General features: G+C 39.2%; 1 protein-coding gene across 3 annotated transcripts in view; it reads left to right on the forward strand.

The window, feature by feature from the left end:
• The window catches only part of RapGAP1 (Rap GTPase activating protein 1), a 98033-nt gene that overhangs the window by 23849 nt on the left and 52564 nt on the right, over window positions 1-21620 (forward strand). Inside the window, exon 1 of one of the 3 annotated variants that reach the window (XM_070219459.1) lies at window positions 21226-21245. The exons of the other annotated variants lie outside the window; for them this stretch is intronic. Coding sequence (XP_070075560.1) covers window positions 21241-21245 — 5 coding nt within the window. The 5' untranslated portion in view covers window positions 21226-21240. Of the gene's footprint in view, window positions 1-21225; window positions 21246-21620 lie in introns of those variants that run through there. 3 annotated transcript variants of the gene reach the window in all.

A 21620-nucleotide genomic window follows, 5' to 3' on the forward strand; every position in this document is an offset into this window, starting at 1 on the left:
ATAAAAAAACAACCATCAAATAAATTTGTACCTGCCCCTCTTCCTGCCCAAAGTGCTTGGGGCCCAGCTTTACCTTCCCCGGCTATTGGATCTAGCACTTCCAAGCCCATGCAACGCGTTACTGAGCCTCCTCCGCCTAGTGCTGGCTTTGAAATACTTATCTCCCGTATTGACCAGATGATGTCAATGATGTTGAAAATGATGGAACTTCTTATGAACCAGTTTACCGGCAGTTCGCCTTCTGATGCGTCTAAGATCAGGAGACATGTCTAGTTTAGGCATTCGTTTATCATTTTGGAACGCCAATGGTGTCACTGGCAAAAATCTCGAGTTAGAGCACTATCTTACGGCTAATTCAATTGACGTGATGCTAATTAACGAAACGCATTTTAACAGCCGCTCACATTTCAGAATTTTTGGATATGATTTATTGACGGCTAATCATCCCTCTGACCGTCTTCGAGGAGGTGCTGCTATTTTAATCCGCTCTCACTTGCAGTACTCCCCTTACAGTACCAACTCTACTGTAAAATGTCAAACTGCTGCAATTACCTTAAGCACGGACTTGGGAGACATCGTGATTGCTTCTATTTACTGCCCCCCCTCCTTTTTATGGACTGCTCAAGATTTTGGACAACTTTTTAGCGAATTTTCAAACCGTTTTATCATAGCTGGCGACTGGAATGCTCACAATCAATTTTGGGGTTGTATCCGCTCTTCACCCAGAGGTGTTCAGCTTTTAGATTTTATTACGTCTTCAAGTCTGCAAGTCTTAGCTACAGGAGGACCAACTCACTTTCCTTCTGATGCAAGGCGAAATCCAACGGCAATCGATTTTGCTATTTATAAGGGTATCTCGTCCAACTTTCTGACTGTACATGAATCTCATGAACTTAGTTCTGATCACATTCCGCTTGAAATACTTTTATGCGCTTCTACTTCACCCCGACTTACAACACCAAGGCTGCTGTCTCGTCGGGCTAACATTGGACGTTTTAGGGATCACCTTACAATCCTTATTGAGAATGATGAATCTGCTGATCTGAACTGTCCTCTGGATATTGATACAGCTGTTAGTGACCTTACTCTAAAGATTCAATCTGCCGCTGCCGCATCCACTGCTATCGGTAATCGCCCTGCTGTTCCACAGCCAAATAATGCCCTTTCAAACACCAGAGTAACGGCGCTGGTTAGGCAGAAGAGATCACTCCGGCGACGCTGGATGCAAACGCGTCATCCACAAGATTTAGCAATATTTAAAAGAGCTGATACTCTATTAAGAAAAGCACTTTATGATGCTAAGTCCGAATTTTTTGTCCGGAAACTTAGTGCTATCGATCCGGATGCTGATCGAGGCTTTGAACTGTGGAAATGCACTCGCGGGCTTAAACGGCAGCCTCTCCAGAAGTTTCCCTTGCTTCGATCGGACGGTACCTGGGCAAATAAAGATGATGAAATAGCTAAGGAATTCGCTGATTCTTTGGAAGAAAGATTTAAGCCTTTTGATTTGGCCACAGATGAAGAGACTGCTATTACAGAAGCCTTTGATGATGTTCCCTCTGGTCTAGCTTCTCAAATTTTACCTATTGAAGCAGAAGAAGTTAAAGACCAAATAAAGCGACTGAAGATGAACAAAGCCCCTGGCCATGACAGCATTGACGGAAAAGTAGTTAAAGCTTTGCCAGTAGCAGCTATTTCGTTCCTTACGCGTATCTTTAATGCTATGATTGTTCTTTCATATTATCCGGAGCAGTGGAAGCATGCGAATGTTGTTATGATCCCCAAGAAAGGCGTCTCTCCCCGCTGTGCAGATTCTTTTCGGCCTATAAGCCTATTGCCAACCTTCTCTAAGATTTTTGAGCGAATCTTACTAAAAAGGCTTTTTAGTGTTCATGTGTTTCAGAATGCAATTCCAAATCATCAGTTTGGTTTCAGGAGTCTGCATAACGCTGCTGAGCAAATGCATCGGGTTGTCAACCATATCCTTAAAGCATTTGAGGCGAAAAAGTATTGTTGCGCAGTATTCCTAGATGTCAAGCAAGCCTTCGATCGAGTCTGGCACTGTGGCTTGCTCTATAAGCTGAAACCCATTCTTCCCCTGACATACTTTGATCTCCTTCGCTCATTTCTAATTGGTAGAACCTTCCAGGTGGATGTTCGAGGATCCAAATCTGCCTCAAGGCCTATTCTTGCTGGAGTCCCTCAAGGAAGTGTGCTGGGTCCTGTCTTGTATACAATATTCACCTCGGACCTTCCGTCGCCCAGAGGCAGGAATGTTTTAACAGCTACCTATGCAGATGACACAGCATTTCTGGCGACAAGTGCTCTGCGAAGAGAGGCGACAGATATGGTGCAGGACATGCTAAATGAGTTTGAGGCCTGGGCGTCGAGGTGGAACATCGCAGTTAATCCTGCCAAGTCTCAGCATGCCACCTTTTCATTGAACAGGCTGAACACTTATCGCCTAACCTTAGACGGGACTCCAATAAAGCACTCGGACACGGTTAAGTACCTTGGGCTCACTCTGGACAGGCGGCTTACCTGGAAGCAGCACATTGTGGCAACCTGCGCTTCAGTAAGGCAAAAAGCGGGGAAAATGAGATGGCTTCTTCGTCCGGGCAGTGGACTATCGATCACGGCGAAAACCCGGCTCTTCAAAGCAACCTTGATGCCTAGTTTACATTGGGGTATACACTTCTGGGGCACTGCCTGTAACACTTCTATAAAAAGAGTTGAATCCTGCCAATCCAAAATTTTAAGACATATGATAAACGCCCCATATTATACAAGAAACACTACTATTTTTCGAGATCTCAAAATTAATCCTGTTTGTAAATCTATCACCAATTCTGCCACTCGCTACAGATCAAGACTCATCTCCCACACAAACAGACTTGCCCTCACACTTTCCAGACCTATGAACAGAAGAAGACTAAAAAGATTGCACCCATCTGACAATTGGATACTTGGACGGCACGCTTGTGGGAAACTCATTCCAGACTTAGACGCCTAGACTGCAACACTGCTAAACTTTTGTAACCAATCTTTTTATTCACTTTTTGTTAATTTTTTATTTTTTTTTTTTTTTTTTTTTTTTCATGGGTGAAAGTGAATTGAGTTTCACATAACACTCTTCAATAAATATTTGTTATGCATATCAGATCAGGATCACTAGCCGAGTCGATCTAGCCATGTCCGTCTGTCCGTCTGTCCGTCTGTCCGTCTGTCTGTCCGTCTGTCCGTCTGTCTGTCTGTATGAACGCTGAGATCTCGGAAACTATAAATGCTAGAAGATTGGCATTTTGCATGCAGATTTTAGGAGTTCCTACGCAGCGCAAGTTTGTTTCAAAATGGTGCCACGCCCCCTCTAACACCCACAATCGCTTATATACGATTTTAAAAACTTTAATATTTTGGAAAAGTAAAAATGCAGTTTTATTGTGTTTATCAATACCTATCGAGATGTAGAAGAAATTTTTCAAATCGGACCATTCGTTAAAAAGTTATGCGTGATCAAAGTTTTCAATCTATATCTCCATCTCCCTCGCACTCCCTTTACCTGAGTAACGGGTATCTGATAGTCGGGGCACCCAACTATAACGTTCTCTCTTGTTTTTTATTATCTTTATTCTTTTAAGCACTTTTTCTCTATTGAGAAAAAACACATTAGTTTAAGGTTCTAAAAACGTTAGTGTAGAATCCCGTTTTTTCTTTAATTTTGATTAGCCAATAATATCTCCATCGTCTTAATCACAAATAATTGTTTTTTATTTTATTTTCCGTATTAAACACCAGTTTCGCGAATGTCCTGAAATCTCAGTGACTTATGGCTAATTTGCATTTACATTTGCCCCCGTTTGACAACTTGGCTGTCGGCTCCCAGCGGACTTCAGCCACCTCAAAGCCCCAACTCCTACTCCAACCCCCCCTCCCTTCGATCTATAAGCTCTTAATGTGACAGACGGCCAATTTTTGTCGGCTTATTTATTTCCAAAGTGGGTCCGACTGGGCCAGCGGCGATTTTCGCACTGATTAATGGGCACGTGTTTCACATGGAGTTGAGTGTTGTACAGTGTAGAGGCGACCTGATGCAGATTGAAGCTATAGCTTCGGCTTTACCTAGTTAATATCTGGCCATAAATATCGCTGGCAGTGCAAGTGTTTGCCAATTAGCGAGCAAATTGCATACGACTGTGGAAGGGGTGCCAAAGTCTGACGAAAAATCTCGCTGTCCAGCCCCGAAATGCGATGCATAAATTAGAGGGTGCATACGAAAACAGCCGTCGAATGAAATGAAGCCTAATGAAATGGTTGGGGCTCAATTTGTGGGCACTTTCAATTGGGCCTTTATCGGGTGTTAAGTGGCTGTCTGAATGGAAGTCATAAAGCCAGGGACCCAGGGTCTCACTGGAAAAGGCCAACATTTATTCTGTATTTAAAAAAAAATAATCATTGGTATTATTAATTCAAAAGTTAACTTTATTATTTATAGGAATTTTTAGTTACGGTCAGATGACATAAAAATGATATTTACTTTTTAAAGTATATGTATACGAGGAATTAGGGAAGTCCATCCCTTCTCTGAATTGATTCTTCTGAGCCAATACTTTTCATTCCTAAAATCGTACGGGAAAATAAAATTCAAAAATTTGCTTAGTTTACCATATTGTTATTCATGCGTGTAAAATTCTTTACGCCAAAATAGCGAGAAATTTATTTGAACCCTTCATCAACAATAAATTCAGTGAACCCCACACACATTGTTTATAAACCCCAACACACAAATTTAGAGCAAATGTATCTGTTAATTATATACGCAATCCGACACACTCATAAACAAACTCATGTACGATAACCTCATGGATAAATAAACAGCAAAAATATTTGCACAAACTGAACATTTGACATTTATGGCTGAGTAAATAAAACACAAAATATTTTTGGGCATGCAAAAGCAAGGCACAAAATGTTCTGGTTTCTACATCGTTTTTTGTCCGTCGTGCGGTTGGTCAGAAAGTTGAATAAATAAATCACTATGGACGGCAGTCCATGTAGTGACGAAGCGCACCAGGAGAGTGTGCGAAGGCGACTACTATTATATAGCCGCAAAATTGAAAATCTGCTGTGATAGTCCGATCGTAATGAGTAATACACCAATCGAAAGGTATTGCAAAAATTTAAAGGATTGCATACCAAGACCTCAAGAAAATCAATTGGTTTGGGAGAGAGAGCGGTGAAAGTGTAAAAGTGAAAATTTAGAAATTTGGATCTGATGGGGCCGTTGGGGATAAATGCCCCCTCGCAATGTTTTAGTAGTTTTTCTATTGAAAATTCCCGTCGAATGAGGGGTCATATGATAAAATCCGATGCTCCGTTCAAAAGTTATAGCCAAAATAAGATTTTCTTCTTCTTCCCAAAATGAAATAATTTGTCCCTTTGTTTGTGGGTATGCATCAAATCGTGGTTTTAGGATCCTGAACTAAATTTTACTGTGCTTAGCAGCAGGATATGAACAACGTTTGTTCTACAACTTTTGGAAAAACCCGCTAGTTTGGCGGGAAATCATTGAAAAAAGCTAGATTTTGACGGCTTATAGTTTCTAAACGACCAAAGCTACAGACTCGTGCTATACCTCGTTAAAAAGGTAATTTAAAATGCTAATCGCGTTGCCTAGGGTAAAATTGACTTATTGCAATAGTTTAAAATTTATGGCTAAAAGTTGTTTTTTTTAATCACTTTTTAGCTATTTTCTCAAAAACGGCTCTAACGATTTTCTTTAAAACTTTAAACTGTATAGCCCTTGAGATTCCTTAAATTTTGGTATATAACACAATACTGTAAAAAGTCACGTTTAAAAGTTATTTTTATACGAAAATAGCCACTTTTGCAAGCTCGAACTACTAACGCTCCCTGAGTATTGAAATTTGTGGGAGGGTATCCGAACTGTATTTTAGGGTCATGGAATCAGTAAATTTGCACTTAAGAGTTCCATATAGGAATCTTTTGTTCTACGACTTTTGGAAAAAGCCGCTACTTTAGCGGGAAAAAGCTAAAAATAGCTAAATTTCGTTAGTTTGTAAGTTCTACACTACTAAAGGTACAGACATGTGCTATACCTCGATTAAAAGGTATTTTGAAATACTTCAACGCCTTTTTAACTTAATTTGTTAAAATACAATAGTTTGAAAATTATGATTGACGAAATTAAATTTAAATGTATATATTAGCTCCTATGAGAGCAAATGTAAACAAACAAAAACTTCTGATATCAAATAAAAACACCTCTTAACGAGGTAAAAAACTAGTGACGACCGCACCTTCAACATACAAAAGTTCTGATATCAACATTTGTGACGAAAAATTATTACACTCGTCATTAAATAGACTTTCTAATATTTTCTCATTCGGCACGCTGCAATAGAAAATGCCTGTAAAGGGAAAAAGGCTGGAATAGTTTGCTAGGGCGGGCCGAATGAGAAAATATTAGAAAGTCTATTTAATGACGAGTGTAATAATTTTTCGTCACAAATGTTGATATCAGAACTTTTGTATGTTGAAGGTGCGGTCGTCACTAGTTTTTTACCTCGTTAAGAGGTGTTTTTATTTGATTTAATTATATGCAAACTACAACACGGCAATCAAGAACATCATAAAACTAATAAAAACAACAGCGATTTTCTGGCCACAACTTTTTAATAATTTAAGCGATAAATCTTTGAGCCCAGAAACTTTGAACATCGATCAGTTAGGAGGAGGTGGGACGTTTGGTTCTTGGGTTGGGATTAAGCCAGAGCCAGAAATTGAATTATGCCCAGACGCACGTAGTCGAGAATTTGACTCGTTGTCCGAAGGGAAATTATGCGAACGAAGTAGACTAGACAAAAAAGGAGTGGGAAGAAGAGACCGATAAAAGGGAAGTGCATAATGGGGTGGAGGAGAAATGGGACAAAAACAAGTTGGTGGTTTTTGTAATGAACTAGTTGCATTGGCTTTTAGTTTCCAAATTATTTCCCTTTTTTTCAGACTGAAAAGTTTTTAATACTAAATTTACACTGAATTATATTTTCTTTAAATTACTTTTAACTTTAGAATATACATGTATTTAAAAAAAACTTTAAACAAACCTTGAAATAATGCAAAAATTCAATGGTTTGTTAATAAAGATGGACTTTCTAAATGTTTAAAAACACTACCAATGTATTTATTAATACGAACTTCCACAACACAAATTATACATAAAATTCCAGTTTCATTTAACAGCATAAATAATTCCCTTTAGTTTCACATTAATTGGATATTTTAATAGGTATAACACAAATTCGCTGGGGGGAAACTAAAACAATTGTAAACACTCGTTATTCGGTTTTACCATCATACAATTCTAATTTGAATTATATAATTGTTTAATGGGAAGCGGGAAGAGTTCATAAACCGACACCGAAAACCGATGAAGATTACGGCTGTAAACAAAAATAAAAATGTAATTCGGCTAATTTCAGTTAATATGAAAACTACAACTAAAATGCAGCCAGCCGCAGACGCAAAAGGGAAAAGACCTTAAAAGCGTGTAATTTAATTTAATGCAGTGGCAGTCGAAACAACAACGCCAACAACAATTACAGAAACAAACGAAAAAAACATGCAAGCCCAAAAGCAACAACTAAATGTGGCGCGTGAATAAATGTGGAAAATGTTGCAACATTTCGACCATTTTGGCTTAAATGCGATATATGCGATGCAATCGCCGCCAAATCGCTCAACCATTTAGCAGGTGCGGTGAAAAGAGGGGCGAGGCGAGGGGGTACATTTAACTTATATCACCGACAACAAAACAAAAATTTGTTACTGCTAATAAAGTTGTTGGTAACAGCAACAAAGTGGCTCCAAAAATTGTTGTGTTGCCAAAAATCAACTGAGCAGCGCCGAAAAGACAACAATAAAATATTGCCTAACAAAAAACAAAACAAAACACTGAAGAAACTCCCGGCAAATAAAAGAAAATTAATAGGCGTCTTTGACTGTTTCGTTGTTTACTTTTGTATTTTTTCCTATTTTTTTCTTGCTGCCGTGGCGCTCTTGGCCAACAATCGGAAGTGCAAAATTAAAGCCCAGACGAAAGGCGGCTAAGAAGTGGCCGAAAGGCAGACAAACAAAGGAAGTTGGAGCGGTGGAACGGAAGTAATACGCAAAATGGGAGTGATGAGGAGAGGAAGTGTATTTAGTCTGACTGAAGTCTGACCCCAAGTTTGAACCCTTAGAAGTTCACTTCGTAATTAGTTGCCTTTTTCCAAATGTCAACTATTCCCGTGGAACAACTCTTAAGGTTTCAGGACTTTAGAATTGGTTTCTCAAAAGAATTGACCTCTGTTATCAGCTATCATTTCTGAATAATTTAGCAATCAAGTCTTCAAGATAACCTGTTATTGTTATTATTATTATTATTATTATTAACATAATCTCCAGCTAATTTAGTTGCCTTTAAAATAAGTAATTTTCAAAATTCCCTAACGAGACCATCTTAAATCTATTTTTATACAATCCAAATAAATTTTCTATTTCTTTTGTTTCTTTCAGGTAAGCAAATGATTTCCAATTCCCGGAATCCGAATTTGACCTCAACTCTTCATTGCTATGGAGATTCAGCTGTGTGCAATAAGTTTCCAACGAAAACCAATAATTTTCCCATGGAGCAAATAATAACTAGCTGTAACGTCTTGTTTTTCGCCTCAAACCATCCGTTCCCACAAAACTATACCGAACTCGCAAAGCGTCAGGCGAAACACTCTCGAATCACGGCGACAGCTTCCGTAATTCAATAAATATTTTATTGTATTCAATATTTGTTCGCTGATATGCAATGTTCAGCCATCGGTGACGTTGTGATTGAGGGTATTTTATCTATTGGCAGTCGTTTGAAGATTTAAATCAAAATAAAATATAAATAATGAAAGGTGGAAAAAACGAATAGATTTTAAGTAAAATTACATTTAGTGGCTTAAATTACCTTTTAACATATATATAAATTCATTTAGACATCTTTAAAAAAATATTTCCCAACTGAAATTGTTGAGAATCGCATAGAAGGGCGATGTTGCGCAATCAAATTTGTAACCGTTATTTCATCCATTATCACCTAAACGGAATTCAAAGATTTTTAACGCATCTACGAGTGATTCCTCTCGTATATCTATTATATCATCTCATTATTATATCTCATTATGGAAAGCGTATTTTGTATTCGCCCTAAACTTTTGCAAATCAATCTCATTTTTGCCCGTTGGCAGTTCGCTCTGTCTCGCATTCCTTCACACTTTTCCGAATATTATTTATGCTGTTGACAGGCGGCAAACGATGAAGCTGGGACCAAAAACCGAAACATAAAACCGCCCACTGTCAAACAGCAGTAGCCAGATAACGGGACATTGTGCGAATTGCAAACTGCAGAACTGCCACAGGCACTCTCGGTCGGAAAGAGATGGCACGCCCCCCAAGCCATTACCTCTACCTATCTCTCTCTGGTTGGGATCTCCTCGTCATCGGTTCGAACTTGGAAGTTGCAATATTGCGAGCACTTTATTGATAAATGTGGTAATGTGGCAAAGATGCTGCGTGCCGCAGATATATATTTATGGAAAGAACGAAATAGGGGAGCAGGCTGGCAAGGTGGAAAGAGATGGGTACAGGCAGATTGAAAGAGGTGGATATATGCCACAGAGCAATATCAAGTGGTTCGCACAAGTGTTGTGGGTTTGCCTGTCAGACTGGCGACAACAACAAATAATACATGAAATATATTCAGGACGATGAAGAACTTTTGTTGCCGTCGAAAAAGCAAAAAAGATTGCCGATAAAACGTGAGAAACTTGTCGCCATCCAGGCTTTTTGATAAGAAAGTCATGGGACTGGGAACTTGAATTGCAATATGTGTATGACGACGTGCGAGTATATTTTATCGCTTTCAGTGAACCCTTGCTTGGTCGGTCATGCGTTTTCCCTTCACAAAGGGCGATGTTTCATGGCCTCCTGGGAAGAGATCTTTGACGTCGGAGTTCTTTGGAGCCTGAAGATTGGTCGGGAATATCAGGTTGAGTTCAGAGAACTCCGTTATTTTAGTAAATAAATCTTAAAGAGTTTTGAGATGTCTCAGTTTCAGGGACGATACTTTTGTTAAATAAGCCCAGTGTCAAACTGAATAAATTCCTATAATGATTCGTTTGGATTAGGCCATATCTAACATATAATTATTTTAATTGCATAATTATTCGTTTTACTGAAACCTTCACAAAGTCTTAAAATAATGTTAACACGCTTAGGAGACTTACTTAATTATAATGTTAATGTTACCTCCTTCAGGCTCATCCTCATTTTAAGATTAAAAAGCTTAGCTTGTAAAATATCCAAGGCAACTTCATAATAGGTACAAATATTCTTCCGATTAAAAACCATTAGATATCGCTTAATGGAAGCTAAAATTAGGTCAGGAATTTTACTAAGAGAATTTTAAATCGAGTTATATGGAAAGTGTACCCTAACTTTCCTTTACTCTTTTTCTTCGCCTCCCTTTTCAACCTTTCTCCTTTTCTAATTACAATGTTGCGCAGAGAGTTAAATGAAATGGCCTGTTCCATATGCCCAGGGGGCGATAAATATTGCAATAAAATAAATTGAAGTTTAATTAAAATGGGCAGACCACCGTTCATGTTTTTACCCACCACCTGTCAGCCTCCCACACAGACTAGGATATCTGGCCGGAATAAAGAATGCGTAATAGCCGAAATGAGAAATGACCAGTCAAAGTGGAATGACAAGGCGAAAAGTCGGCGAAGAAAGAGAGGAGGACCAACTGACCCCAGGGGCCAGCGAACGAAGGAAAACTCGAGGAGGGAAAACTCTGCAGAGCCTGGATCTTCTTCTGTCTGCTTCTTCTTAGCCACAGGTGTTCCCAAGGCAAAAGCTTTTCATGTTGCGAAGGCGGAAAAAAACAAACATTTCCATATATTTGGCACAAATTGAAGTCTATTTTTGGCTACAGGAGCCGAAGAGAAAATAAAGGAAAGCCCAAGTGTCTCTGACAGGGCAAATATTATGAATAATTTGCCCCATGAAAACATGGCAATCAAATTACGAGTGATGCGCACACTTAAAACTCATTAATATTTAAGCCCGATTCAATCAATTTGCCAGAGTGAAATGTGGGCTATAAACCGTAGTCCTCATATATGGCATAAGCTATTTTAATTAGTAGTGACCAAGTGGCACTCGAGTGACACCTGAAGAGCTGCTCCAAATGGAACACTCCCATTTCTCAGACACCTTTTGAGGCCACCCGAGTGGAAGAGACATAAAAACCAGCCACAAAAGGTGGCTTTAATAATGAGCCAAGGAGCACGGCCATAAAACACAGACTGAATGGGATCTGCTATGCAAAAAATAAATGGAGAAAGAGGAGTAGGAGTAGGATTCCCTGTATCTCTCGCATCCATTCATTGAAATTAATTAAAATATTTTTGTTTGCCATCAATTATTGCAATTTTCCCGCCGCTAACGAGCCAAAATGTCAGGCAATTAAAATTCAGCTTGTGACAGGGTCGAAAATAACAGGGAGGCGGTGGGCGTGGTTAGCGTGTGTGGTCGCCATGTGGAATCCGCTAAAAAGGACAGTGCAGTTTTACACCTGACCCCTGGCATGAGTTGGGCAAATTAAAAACACATTTTGTGACACGTTCCCCAATGTGTTTCTGTGTCCGTTCCCATTTCGGTTTTTTGTTATTGGAAAATGGTTAGCACATGTTCGAGGGTGTCAAGGATAACACGGCCCAGTCACAGCTCATTAGGCAATGGGAAAAATGTATTAACATAAAAGTATCAGAGGAAAATTGAAATACGAATGTTTAGTTTTATTATTCTACAACATTTTAAGAACTAAGAAAAAAATAAACCACATAATTTACTTAATGGATAAATGTTAACAATAAAATACAGATGTTCCATGAAATCTTTTAATTTTGGAAAACTTAAGTAATTGTTGTACATGCTGAATATCTTTTACAACATTTATATTTGTCTGAACAAACTTCCAAAAAGCAGAAAATGTAGGAAAAATTCTTGACTAACATATTGTTTCTATACAAACCTAAAAAACTTGGAAAAATTAATAAGAATATAATTTTTAGTAAGATTCCAAAACCTATTTTAATAAAATGAATTAATTTAATTTCATTCTGGGCCAACTTTCATTAGGAACCATCTATAAGATAAACCATCTGCCTTTGCAAAACACGATGCATTTCCTTCTCCAAAAACTTTTCCGTTTGGCCTTGGGTGAGCTCGTTTCGCCTCTACCATCTTCTCTTTCTAGGAATATTGCTAATATAATTTCATTATTGGCTTTCCTGCGAGCCAGTTGAAAGTCCAAGAGCAAAATTTCACCAGCAGCATCGAAATACATTCTGAAGAAGCTTTTCCACTTGTGACTTTTGACTGTTGGATGGATGACTTTTTGGGTGATGGGGGGATTGGGAAATTGCAGGAGTCCCATTCAGTTCTATAAATAGCTTAAGCCCCGGAAACTTTCTGGGGGAAACTTTTTGCTATTTTGCATATAGCCAGTACAGAGCAATTAAATTGGAAAGGCCAATGGGTGGAGAGGGAAACAGCAGGACAGGAGCTCACTTAATTGAAAAAATTAACTCTGGACAACAGGCAAATACAAATAGGCTAGCGAATGAGTGCCAGAGGTGCCTTGAAATTGGCTTTAAAGGCGTGTGGCAGCAAATTTGCATGGCCCTCACACAACAGCCAGGACATTCATTCGCACAGGACACACGAAACAGCCAGGACAACCAGATCTAAAAGCGTCCGACTCTGCTCCACGATGAGTTTGTCAACGTTGATGAAATAATGTACTGTCTGTCTTCCATACAATACCCTATGTATTTAGGGAATATTAACCCTAAGACAAAAGTTAAATACATGAAAATTATTAGATTCAAATAGGTTCTAAAAAAGCAAAAGAAATACCGAAAACAAACCATGAAATTTATCGCGATTAAAAAGTTATTAACGCCTATAAGAGTATAAAAACTTCGTTTAAATTAGAAAAAATTTAATTTTCCCCGTTAACCAGCCTGTCTGCATACTTGTAAGGACTCTCTATGGTATATTTCTTCTTAAAACCCACACTTTTTCCCCTTCTCTGCCAGAGTGTTCACAATACATTGTAGGGACACTGCACTGTTTATGTGCATGAGAGAATATTCCCTGTGTGTGTTCACTGTCTGCGATTTGCTCCGGGGCCCGCATGTTGAATTTATACTCCTCTTTAGCACACAGGCTCAACCTTGCCATCGTTTTGGCTCTTTAACCCCTCAACTCGACCTCTCCGCTTTTATTGGTTTCTCATTTTTCAATGCTATCTGAGAGATGAGATCGAAACCAGTTTGCCCGACATTCAATGCCCAATATGCAAATTTTGCGAGCAAATTAGTTTGGGTATTCGAAAACTGTTAAAATTTGCCGAATGATTGCCAGAATTTCCTGATGCAGAAGACAAACATGGTGCATTCTAATTGTGCAAGAACTCAGACTTTCTGAATTGTGAAGCCAACAGCATTCGCCCACTGTGTTTTCTTTGCTCCCTTCCCCAGCCAAAAAAGTTGAAAAGTCTGCAGTGCACTGAGAGAAAATAAACTCTCAATGAGAATGCTTATAAACTCGAAGCGGCTGAAGAGGTTGTTTGTTGGTAGGGAGCTGCTTAAATTTCATTAAATGAGGAAATTCTAGGGGTGAATTATGGAAAAGGAGAGTGGGATCGGTAGTCGTGTGAACCTGTTCAAGTGCTTCGCTTGTTGTTAAGGTAGCCATATCGAAAGGATTTGTTTTGGAATGATCGAAGATAAGATACCCTATCTTAATATTAAGATGTTAATTGTACTTTAATTATTAATATAATAAATTGAACCATATATTTTCTTTATTTTTTAATAAAACGTTAAATAAAAAAAACCCTTCTTCTATCAGCCAAAGTTTAAGCAATCGATATTTCTTTATTTCTTTGCATTCAATGACACCAGCGCCTACACGACTTTATCTTTCTCTTCTGTCAGTAAAGCGCATTTATAACCTCCTGAAGGCTCACGAAACTCCTAGCTGGGAAAGTTGATATAATATCCTTTAGCCCGAGGAGCGAACAAAAAGCGCTGACTATTATACCAACAACAGCAACAAATACGACAGCGACGATGACGTTTTAATTATGTGTGCCTAGAGGAAAAGCGGAAAAGCGGGGGTTGATTTGGGGGGAAAAGCCGAGACACTCGCGAGACAGTTTTAGCAGCATTTTGCATTTCGCAGCTCCTGAACTCAGGACGAAGCTCAACTCGGTTTGTTAATTTGCAAAAGGGTTGGGGAAAAGTCGGGGAAAATAGGGGGTGGCAAGGAGAAAATGAATGGAAGGAGGCGGCAGGGGAATGAAAAGTGAATTCAAAACGGAAACATTGCAAAAATGCGCCAATGCAGCAAATGCTCAACTTAGGGGCGGTTGGAAAATGTTGGGTAGAATCCATATTTCTATACACTAAGCAAAAATTAACTGGAAATAAAAATATTAGGAAAATTAATTAAAATGTGTGATATGCATAAAACATTTCTTACATATTTTATACATGCATTTAAATTGGCCTCATAGGATTTCTTTTAAATCAGTGTCCTGCAGCTTTAACCCCCTCTGCTCTACATCGTTTTTTTTCTTTTTTTCCGAGCATTTGGAGCAATTTAACAAGCGTAACAAAAACATGCAAATCCACATACCTAACTACATGGATATCTGCATACAGAACACTCCCAAACAAATAAATAAGCTCACAATTAAAAGCAAAATAAATAAATCAATTAAGATTTCAACCAAAAATATACAATTTGATTTATTTTAAATAATATAACATGGGAATAAATAAATAAATAAAAAAGTTTTATGAAAAATCGTGTGTTAAATTACAGATTTCTAAACTTCGGATGCACAGAAAATATTGTTACATATCCTCCGGGGCTTAATAATTACAAAATGTATTTATGTTGGCCCCTAACAAACATAGAATTTTAAATCAAATATTTGTTTTACCAAGTACCAATCACTTATTTTAGCTCGGTCAATAACTAAGGATTCTATCTGCAAGGTTGCATGATTTAGTAAATAGGAAATATAAGTTTATGATTTTTAGCCTCCATCACTTATTTATTTTTTTATCGAATTTTTTGTTCCGGTTTTCAATTCATGAACTACTATGAACTACTACTATTATTATTTTGACCTCAACTGTGGATTCACGCGTATACAATCAGTAGTAGAAATGTTTCCAAAGGGTGTCGTTGTCGCTCCCGTTTTGTGGCTGTTTCTCTTTCTCCCCCTTGAGTGGCCTTTGGGGGTGGTGAATGGGGTGAGAAAAGGGGTGAAAGAGGGGCTGTTAGGTGACAGCCTTCCCCAAGCAATTCCCATTCGAGTGAGGCCTCCACAACATGGGTTAATGTACTTTGCTGCAGCGGCGTCTGCTTGACTGACAGCCTCCCTTAACAGCCTCTTTTCTCCACCACCCCCTTTCCCACGCAACACCCACACTCACCCACTGTACACAGTCCAACTGGATGGGAAAAAATATACAGAACCGTTGAACATTTCTAACATTTAATTTCGTACTGTAATTGCGGAAATTTTCATTGAAATGAATTAGCTTTTGCGTTTTTGTCTTTTTTTCCTTTGACTGGGAATTTATTTTCTTTTTTGAAAGGGGGCTGGCGAAGTTAGTTAGTCATGGGTTAATGTCTGTTATCAAGGTCATGGTCAAATGGGGCTGGGCTACGAGAACATTGATGAGGGTATTTTATTTATTTTATTATTATTTATTTATTTAAACAATTTTTTTTTGTCCAAAAATCCAAACATTAATGCTATTCAAAAATTTTCAAAATCTATTAACTTTTATACTATTTTGAAAAACTAAAATTTAGACTATAATCACATTAAAATCTCAGAAAATTCCTGTATAAAACCCACATACACAAAAATCCACTCATTGTTCTACAAAACCCAAGTTACCACCTCCTTATAGAACCATTTCGTATCTCCTAATTTTATGCGTAGAATCGGCATGTACCCTAACAAATTTACAGTTTATTTTGTTAAATTTTCTATGGTTTGTTTCTGGCAATTGCCGAACATTAAAATTCATAAAATTATGTAAATTTTTTATTACAAATTCACATTTTCGACCCGAAAAAATTATTACAAATCAAACTCTACCAATCGAGCGAACAAATCATGATGAACGCGAATGAAAGGTACAAAATATTGGACCAGAAATTATAAATTCAAACTAAAAAAAGTTTTTTTGTGCTCACCCCTAAAAGGCAAAAACTGTGAGTGCTTTTTTTTAGGGTTGTAGGGCGACCGTTTACATTTTCCTATTCCGCTTTTTTTCACTTTTTTGGGGTGAGAAACGCGTGCGCAGGCGCCTTTGACACCTGAGAAGACAATTAGAATAAAATAACATAGCGAGAGAGAGCTAAGGGAACCTCACTTTCAAGTGAGCTGCAAATTAAAAAATCATAAAAAAGCCAGGGAAAAAAACCCATTCGGAGAGCGACAAAAAATCTGGGTGGAGTGCGTCGTCGACTGGCGACAAATTTGCATAATTCGAAAAAAAGAGAAGTAAGAAAAATAAACTAGCCAAGAAGAAGCGGCAGCAGAAAGTGAAGTTAACGAGGGGAGGAAACCTAGAAGCGAGCCCAAAGACGCTGATTATCATGATTATGTATGCAAACTCACATACGGCAAAAGAAACAAACTCGGGACAGGTCGAAAGACAATAGAATTATGAGGTGTTGAGCGTTGAGTGACTAGCGGAACGACCATTAAAACCTCAGCCAGGGCAACAAGCAGGGGAAAAGAGGGATGGGATATATAGGAAGATAGGCCCTAGAAACAATGGATAGAAAGTTATGACCAACATTGGAAACTGAAGATGAAGAGTTGCACTCCAGAAAGAAAAGAAAAAACACAGAAAAGGAAAACTAAACGAAAACACGGTTAATAAAGCGTTTCAAATGGGAGCAGATCCGAAAAAGGTTCAGGTACGAAAACTAAAGATAAAGAGTAACACCAGAGGAAGTGGAAATAAAAAAGATGCGCGGGCTTACCTTTAGGAAATCGAATTGAATTTTAATGATAAGGTTGAGGAGTTACTTATTAGTCTGATCGTAAGCATTAAAACAGATGTTGCTTGGGATATAAGAAATGGGTGTGGACTGTTGAGGCAACAGATGAACAGGTCGAAAAGAAGGAGCTATTAAGTATTATTGCATTAGATATGGGGATGGGTTGGGACATACTCGGATATGTGAGGAAAACATCACAAAATTTGAGAAATATCATTAAATAAATAAAAAATAGTCAACAAAAGAAATAAGAGATGAATTAATACAATAAGTAAATAAGTAAAGTCTTAAAATAGTCTATAAGTAAAGAAGTGTTGAAAATATAATTTTTAAACTACAAAAAACGTAAAAACATTTTTTGGATATAAAGTTGTTGGAATAACCCTATTCCTATACAGAAACCTATTGTTTATTTTAGGCATTACTAGTCTAAGTAGCATGGTCTTATGTACAGCAAACACATTAATTGGCGCCAATTTGAAAAATATTTCAAAATGTTGAACCCCCATGTCGAAAGCTTTAAATTTGACTTTTACCACATTCATCGGAATTCACCCGCTAAATCTGGTATTTTTTTGATATTTCCTTAGTGGAAAAAGTCCCAGCTAAAGGCGCTAGGTACCTATTTGCCTATCGCTTACTCCTATGCTTAGCTAGCCTAGCCTAGTACTCAGTTCGGCTAAGAGTTTTACTAGTCGAAAAATATTAATATTTTAGGGTGACCGAAGTTTTCGGAGTTCATCCGCAATGCATGAAGAATGGTCTTACTCTCAGCAAGCAAATTAACTGGCGCCAATTTTGAAATATTACAAAATGATTAGCCGACCTAGGTCGCAAGCTTTAAATTTGCTGTTGGAATGAGGATATATATTGCTGCAACTCCTACAGGCAGTTTTCCATTGGTTTTTGTGGTTTTCCTTCCATTTATACATTGTTATTGGCAAACCGCTTCTGGACAAACACAGCCAAAGATCAAATTTTGTATTCTTTGGGCCGCGGCTAAAGGCGTTCATCGGAATTCATCCGCTAAATCTAGTATTTTTTGGTATTTCCTTACCATTTCCTTAGCTCAACTGAGTACCGCGGTGAAAAAAGTCCCCGGCTAAAGGCTTTAGCAACCTATTTGCCTATCGCTTACTCCTATGCTTAGCTAGCCTAGCCTAGTACTCAGTTCGGCTAAGAGTTTTACTAGTCGAAAAATATTAATATTTTAGGGTGACCGAAGTTTTCGGAGTTCATCCGCAATGCATGTAGAATGGTCTTACTCTCAGCAAGCAAATTAACTGGCGCCAATTTTGAAATATTACAAAATGATTAGCCGACCTAGGTCGCAAGCTTTAAATTTGCTGTTGGAATAAGGATATGTATTGCTGCAACTCCTACAGGCAGTTTTTCATTGGTTTTTGGGGTTTTCCTTCAATTTATACATTGTTATTGGCAAACCGCTTCTGCACAAACACAGCCAAAGATCAAATTTTTTATTCTTTGGGGCGCGGCTAAAGGCGTTCATCGGAATTCATCCGCTAAATCTAGTATTTTTTTGGTATTTCCTTACCATTTCCTTAGCTCAAGCCTAGTACTCAGTTCGGCTAAGAGTTTTACTAATCGAAAAATATTAATATTTTAGGGTGACCGAAGTTTTCGGAGTTCATCCGCAATGCATGTGGAATGGTCTTACTCTCAGCAAGCAAATTAACTGGCGCCAATTTTGAAATATTACAAAATGATTAGCCGACCTAGGTCGCAAGCTTTAAATTTGCTGTTGGAATGAGGATATGTATTGCTGCAACTCCTACAGGCAGTTTTCCATTGGTTTTTGGGGTTTTCATTCTATTTATAATATGTTATTGGCACACCGCTTCTGCACAAACACAGCCAAAGATCAAATTTTTTATTCTTTGGGCCGCGGCTAAAGGCGTTCATCAGAATTCATCCGCTAAATCTAGTATTTTAGTGGTATTTTCTTACTATTTCCTTAGCTCAACTGAGTACCGAGGTGGGAAAAAGTCCCCGGCTAAGGGCTTTAGCTACCTATTTGCCTCTCGCTTACTCCTACGCTTAGCTAGCAGTTTTCGTCGTACTGAGTACTAGGCTTCAACTGAGTACCGCGGTGAAAAAAGTCCCCGGCTAAAGGCTTTAGCTACCTATTTGCCTCTCGCTTACTCCTATGCCTAGCTAGCAGTTTTCGTCGTACTGAGTACTAGGCTTACTAGGCTTAAAGGCTTTAGCTACCTATTTGCCTCTCGCTTACTCCTATGCTTAGCTAGCAGTTTTCGTCGTACTGAGTACTAGGCTTAAAGGCGTTAGGTACCTATTTGCCTATCGCTTACTCCTAAGCTTCGCGAGTATTTTTCGTCGATGTGAGTACTAGGTTTTAATAAAAACGTAGCCTTTGGTCACACTGATCGTTCTTCTTTCCTTTTCCTAGAGCTAAGTTGCGGTGCTGGTGTTGCGGTCAATAAATCATTTAACATAACTTCTCTGGAATAAGAATAAAAAAATTGGTTAAAAATAAATGTTTTCATAATTTTATTGTACCAATTTTAATTGCTCTATATTTTCAAATTTAACAAATCAGACGCCTATAGCAACCTGGTTAATATAATTTTAGTCGCTACGTTGTCACCCTTTACTTCCACATCAGTTGCAATCCGTTCATTCCGTATCACATCCCTTCCCATCCAACATTTCCGTAATTTGAATATGTGATCTGTCAGTTCAGTGAGCCTGCGCCCAGATCAGGTGTTAATGTCTGACCAATTTACTGCGTACAAAGAGGTGGACAGTCGCATTGTTTTGCATGTGCTACCAAGTTGGGTATGAAATTGTAGAAGAGAACTCCCCGAAAGGAATTCATAGGCCTATTGTTCAGAGCTGGAAATGGACAGGGGCCAACCCCAAAAATATAATGCCATGCCGAGCCTTTTGTGACACGCTCGTATCCGGTACCGGTATCAAATAATGGTATAGCTAAGTTCAAGTTCGAACATGCGTCTGAAGATCGGGTTGCAACTCCAACATCGAACATCGGAAAACTTTATTCAGTTTGGCATTTCGCTGAAATTGGATTCGTCGTCAGCTGGTCTTCCTCGGCTCAAGAAGCTAATTTTTTAATCATTCTAAACAAAATAGTTAAGAGAAGCTCGGCATCTTCCTTACCGAGGTCCTTGGCTGGGCCCGACAGAATACCCCTCGCCTTACTTTCAAAGCGGTCGAGAAACTCGACGCTAATCATGGCGAGCTAAAACTCATCCTGTCGGGCTTCAATGCGCCGCTTGATGACCTCCTTGCCATCAGGAGGTCTGCCTTAAACTTAGCCAGGGCGTGTTTATACCTCAGCCAGCTCCCTGCGCAGTTCTCGATCTCCTTCAGGCGACTCTTCGCGTTTTTAACCGTAAAGGTCTGACCGAAGAGTTGGCGGACAGGAGCCCGGCTCCCCTTTTTTCGTCCTTAGATTGGCCAGTTAGTGCTCCATATCATACAGCGTCGTGCTGGCGCCGTGAACCGCTGACAAGTCCGCCACAAAGCCCATCAGAAACGGCTTCAGCCCTAATTCCTTAGTTTAACGGATGCAGCAAACTAGGACTTCCCGCACTATCTGTCCACTAGAATCTGTAAAGAGGCGGAGGAGTCAGGACTTACTATTTGGGCGTACACCGGCAAAACCACCTCACATTCCTCCGTCGTCGCCAGCACACAAAAAAGTAGGTTAGGCTTTCTTTTAAAATATTAAATCAAAAATAAATAAATACAAAATAAAAACTATTTTTCCTGGTGCTGGCTGACAACGCCTGCACAACGCTGTTTATGTAAGAGGTGTTGCCCCTGTTGACCAGTCTAGCTCGGGTTCCGGACCTTTTCAGTCGACTGGCAGCCGCATTCTTCCTCGCCTTCTCACATGCCTTTTCATGGATTGTGCGAGCTTTCTTTGTCTTCACGTGTGCATCGCAGAAGCGGCAACAGTAGGGCAGGTTGACGGACTTGTTGAAGGCGTGCACTTTGTCCTGTACCTCTGGATCTCGCAGATGGAGAATGAGGTGAGCCTCAGGATCTTTCTGCCTCTCTATAACCGCCTCCTCTTTGCCGTGCAATTCGCCTCGTGCCCTGGGCGGCTTTTCGCTGAGAGGAATGTTTTCTGGCAGTGGGCGCACGTCTTTTCCTCGTCCCCGCACACTTCCATGTGGCTTTGGGATCCAATGATGGTTCTGTAAGTTTTGCTGCACTTCGGTTTTGTCCGATCTAAAGATTACAGCGTTGAACAGACTTGGGGCAGACCGATTGGAGGCAATGTCCGTGGCGGTGGCGGCCATTTCTGGGCCAGGCGAGGAAGGAATGGGGTGATCGGCGACCATTTCCTGGACGGGTGTTATCGATTCGGGTCGGGGGTTAAGTTGATTGGCCAGCCGAAACTG

This window comes from Drosophila takahashii, chromosome 2L (assembly GCF_030179915.1).
Source record: "Drosophila takahashii strain IR98-3 E-12201 chromosome 2L, DtakHiC1v2, whole genome shotgun sequence".
Taxonomy (NCBI): domain Eukaryota; kingdom Metazoa; phylum Arthropoda; class Insecta; order Diptera; family Drosophilidae; genus Drosophila; species Drosophila takahashii.